Source organism: Salmo trutta, chromosome 10 (genome assembly GCF_901001165.1).
Source record: "Salmo trutta chromosome 10, fSalTru1.1, whole genome shotgun sequence".
In the NCBI taxonomy this organism is placed as follows: domain Eukaryota; kingdom Metazoa; phylum Chordata; class Actinopteri; order Salmoniformes; family Salmonidae; genus Salmo; species Salmo trutta.
In genome coordinates this window covers 17,146,652-17,150,898 of record NC_042966.1, presented here as the reverse complement: position 1 = coordinate 17,150,898, position 4,247 = coordinate 17,146,652, and the positions used below count along the sequence as shown (strand labels likewise).

The 4,247-nt window shown below is 43.3% G+C and overlaps 1 protein-coding gene across 2 annotated transcripts; it reads right to left on the bottom strand.

Annotated features, from left to right (window-relative positions):
- Positions 1-709: 709 nt before the first annotated feature.
- LOC115201226 (E3 ubiquitin-protein ligase TRIM39-like) lies at positions 710-3,987 on the bottom strand. Of its 2 annotated transcripts, none has more exons than XM_029764671.1 (2): positions 3,739-3,987; positions 710-2,683 (listed from the first exon to the last, which is right to left on the bottom strand). In XM_029764671.1, exon 2 carries the CDS (start codon positions 2,679-2,681, stop codon positions 1,074-1,076), a length of 1,608 nt encoding a protein of 535 aa, XP_029620531.1. In that variant the 5' UTR covers positions 2,682-2,683; positions 3,739-3,987; the 3' UTR covers positions 710-1,073. The 2 variants fall into 2 exon arrangements, with proteins under 2 accessions (XP_029620531.1, XP_029620532.1); XM_029764672.1 differs by lacking the exon at positions 3,739-3,987 and having other exon boundaries at positions 710-2,415; positions 2,522-2,609.
- Between the last annotated feature and the right edge of the window lie 260 nt (positions 3,988-4,247).

The window sequence follows — 4,247 nt, the reverse complement described above, 5'->3', positions numbered from 1 at the left end:
CTTCAACACTCACCCTCGTGGGCCAGTGTTAAATCCAACTTCAACACTCACCCTTGTGGGCCAGTGTTAAATCCAACTTCAACACTCACCCTCGTGGGCCAGCGTTAAATCCAACTTCAACACTCACCCTCGTGGGCCAGTGTTAAATCCAACTTCAACACTCACCCTCGTGGGCCAGTGTGAAATCCAACTTCAACACTCACCCTCGTGGGCCAGCGTTAAATCCAACTTCAACACTCACCCTCGTGGGCCAGTGTTAAATCCGATCACGGGTTGTTGACAATGTGGCTTTTAAAGGCAACTTCCGATTGAGCCGACATACGCAACGTTTACCAAATGTGATCTCTGCGAATGCGGGAACATTGATTTTAAAAGCTGCAGGTAACAATTTATTTGGATTGTCCCAGGTAGATGGTTTGTAGATGTTCAGTAGATGTTCAATAACTGTCAACATTTCAACTAACTAGCCACTAATCCTAACCCTAGCCCTAACTCTAACCTTAACCCTTATCCAAACCCTAACCCCAACTATTATTCTAAACCTAACCTTAACAGTAACCTTTGCAAGCAGTTGCTTATCAACATATAGTTTGTTGATAGTATGACCATCTGTAGATCATCTATGTGGGACTATCCAAATAAAGTGTGACCAAGCCCTGATGTCAATACTGCACTGTTTGTAAACAATATATTTGTCAACAAACAATGCTCAGCTTCAAGATAAGTTTAATACTATAATAGTGATCTCATGAACTGCCAGCTCTTAGTCAATCTATGAATTTGAGGGTGGTTACATTTCTCCAGGCCATCCCTCAGCTTTAGCAAACAAAGTGGCAGGGCTACTGTTAGGCAGAAAAATATATTAAGGCTGGGATTCAATAAGATGGCGCTATTCGACAATGTGGATTTTAAAGGCAATGTTACCGCGTTCACGGAGTTCGCATTCAAGGTAAAAACTACAGATGTCGAGTAGTCAATTGGAAATTACCTTTAAATGTCAAGAGCACTATAGCGAGGTTTCATATTGAATCCCAGCCTTAGTATTGTGCCCTGTAACTTTAGTGTACCCTGATTCAGTCTGTATGACTGACAGGGGAGATGATCAATGCTTGATCGTTATTATCATAAAACCCACAGTCAAAGAATGGATAGAGATTCTCAGTGAAGTTGCAGCCAGTGAAAGAGAAGATATGCGCCCTGGTCTCCACTTTATAGAAGGACACCTGACCCTCCTCATAATCCACAAACACCCCCACCTTCTGGAGCTTTTCCAAATTGAGGGTTACAGAAGGAGAGGTGTTGGCCTCAATGGTACTCCCATAAGTATTATATTTCTTTCCCACTGTCCAGAATCCACCCTCAGGGGTCAGTGGAAGCCCTTTATCGAACCGAACCTCTAAATATGTCCTCTCGATGGACCTATTCATGGACTCTCTGGCCACTCCTAACTCCCAGCAATTCCTCCCCTTCACCTGCACCTCATAGTAGAATCTCCCCGAGGAGAAGCCCTCCTTTCCCAGGATACATCGACTAACAAACCTCTTTGGGTTGTCAGGGCGAACGTTCCATGTCTGTCCAATGCTCACTTGTTTCCCATCCGCAGACAGGCCGAGAAAAGGATTTGCTGTATCAGGGTCCAGAGTCACATCAACTGCATACTGCTGCATACTCTTCAGATTGTCAGGAATCGTCAGCTTGTCAGGAAACTTCAGCTTGTCAGGAAACTTCTCCATTGCTTTATTGCATTTTCCCATAAGCTCAGAAAATGCTTTCCTAGTCTTCTCCTCCAGCTCCGACACAGAGCTCCTCAAAACTCTCCTCACATTCATCAGCTCAGTGTGAATACTGATCTCAGACCAGTTCTTGGCATTTGGAGGGGTACATAGGGACGGGGAGCTCTGGAGGAGGTGAAGGTGGTCCTCAGTGTGTGAGAGCTGCTTCAGCTCAGTGCTTCTCCTCAGTAGCTCATTAATTTCCTTCTCCAACTCTGTAATGAACCCTTCAGCCCGTTTCTCTGCTGCTTTCTGCTTCTCCTCAACCACCTCAATGAGCTCAGCCTGGCTTCTCTCAATGGAACGCACCAGATCAGTGAAGACCTGCATGCTGTCTGTTATCTCTCTCTCTGCATCTCTCTTGCTGAGCTCTACTGAATGTTTGATCTCCCAACCCTTTTGCATTCGCTCCTGGATCATCTGCTGCACTTGTGCCTCTGTCTTTTCAAGCTGAGCCTTCCTCTCTCCACACTCTTCCTCTAGATGGACGATGTGGTGAGTCTTGTGGTCTGTCTCAGTACAGAACTGACAAACACACATCTGGTCAGTTCTACAAAACAGCTCAAGGTGTGTGTTGTGTTTCTTACACATGATTCTGTCCTCCAGGTTCCCCATGTAGACGTCACAGACCCCTTTCCCAGCCCTGTGAAGAGATTTATCTCTGACTCTATTCCTCTTAAAATGATCTGCAACATCTCTGAGTGTCGTGTTGGTCTTTAGCTCTGGTCTTATGTAGAAATTATGCTTACACATTGGACACTGGCACAGGCTAGTGGTATCCCAGTATCCACTGATACAGGCCTTGCAGAAGTTGTGTCCACATGGAGTGGAGACTGGCTCAGTGAACACATCCCGACAGATGGAGCACTGGAACTGATCTTCAGACAGGAGACTGCTGGAGGACGCCATTTCTGGAACACAATGCAAATTATAAGAATACTTCCTGGAATGAGTCAGCATTATACAGTAATTGTCACATCCTGACCAGTATAGAGGTTATTTGTTATTGTAGTTTGGTCAGGACGTGGCAGGGGGTGTTTGGTTTATATGGTTCAGGGTGTGTTTTGTGTATGTGTGTAGGTATAGGGGTATTTGATTTATTAGTCCGGGGTTTGTTAGTCTATGTTCTATGTTAGTGTAATTCTGTGTTCTTTCTAGTCGTTTTAGATCTATGTTTAGTTAATTGGGGTTGGACCTTCAATTGGAGGCAGCTGGTTATCGTTGCCTCTGATTGAGGGTCCTATAAGTAGGAGTTTGTTTTGTCATGGGTTTTTTTGTGGGAGATTGTTCTTGTTTAGCTGTATGTTGCCTGACAAGACTGTCAAGTTAATTTGTGTCTTTTGTATACGTTTTAGTTTTCCCTTCTTTTCCTAAATAAAAGAAGATGAGTATACAATTCCCTGCTGCGTCTTGGTCTCAACCCTATGACAACCGTGACAGTATTTCATTACCTGAATACTACGTATTGATTTTGGTAGTGATAACAATCTTGATTCACAGTTTCAACATTTTCTATACATTTTTATTTTATCCAGAGGAGGAAGAGTTAAGAAAAGATTGCTCTGTACTTGACCTATCCAGCTTTTTAATTTGAAGGTTTGGAGAAGTAGTGACTAATAAATTAATGCTAAACCATTTGGATAATATGTTTGTAACGCTGTCTATATGTTAACAGAATTTTAACAGAAAAGGTAAAAAAACAGGAACTACAGAGAATATGGCTTGAATTCCACACAGTTAATACATCTCTCTCTCTCTCTCTCTCTCTCTTGCAATGGAGGCTGCTGAAGGGAGGACGGATCATAATAATGGCTGGAATGGGGTCAATGGAATGGTATCAACCACATGGAAACCATGTGTTTGATGTGTTTGATACCATTCCATTGACCCTATTCCAGCCATTATTATGATCCGTCCTCCCTTCAGCAGCCTCCACTGCTCTCTCTCTCTCTCTCTCTCTACTCACCTGAGTGTTTATTCCTTGTTGACTTGACGAAAGGTAAACTTTGTGTATCTGTGTTATTTTTTGCAAAGAGTGGAAGAGAGTTTGTTACCAAGTGTGATTTCCTTCTCCCAAGATAACTTTCATTTCAGCATAGTGACACAAGCCCTCAACTCCTCCCTGCTTTGCCGCTCTTAAAGAGACACAGCTTAACTTTTACTCGGTTGTCTAAAGTCCAATCATCATCATCACCTCCCTCTTCACAGCCTTCATCATCACCACCCTCATCACCTTCCTCATCCTCATCAAAACCTACAATGTTAATAAGAAGTGCTTTGTAACACCAAAACTGATGGCAACAGAGCTGCCACGAAAGCAAAGGAGACAAAACCTTAACTTTGCTGGAGTATGAAAACTCTTAGATGTTTTGAAACATGACACGGTGTTGTAAAACCCCTTCATCAAGTGTTGTGCAACACCTTGCCAGGGACTGGGATCACTACTGGAAAATGTTGAAAACACTATTTTGGTGT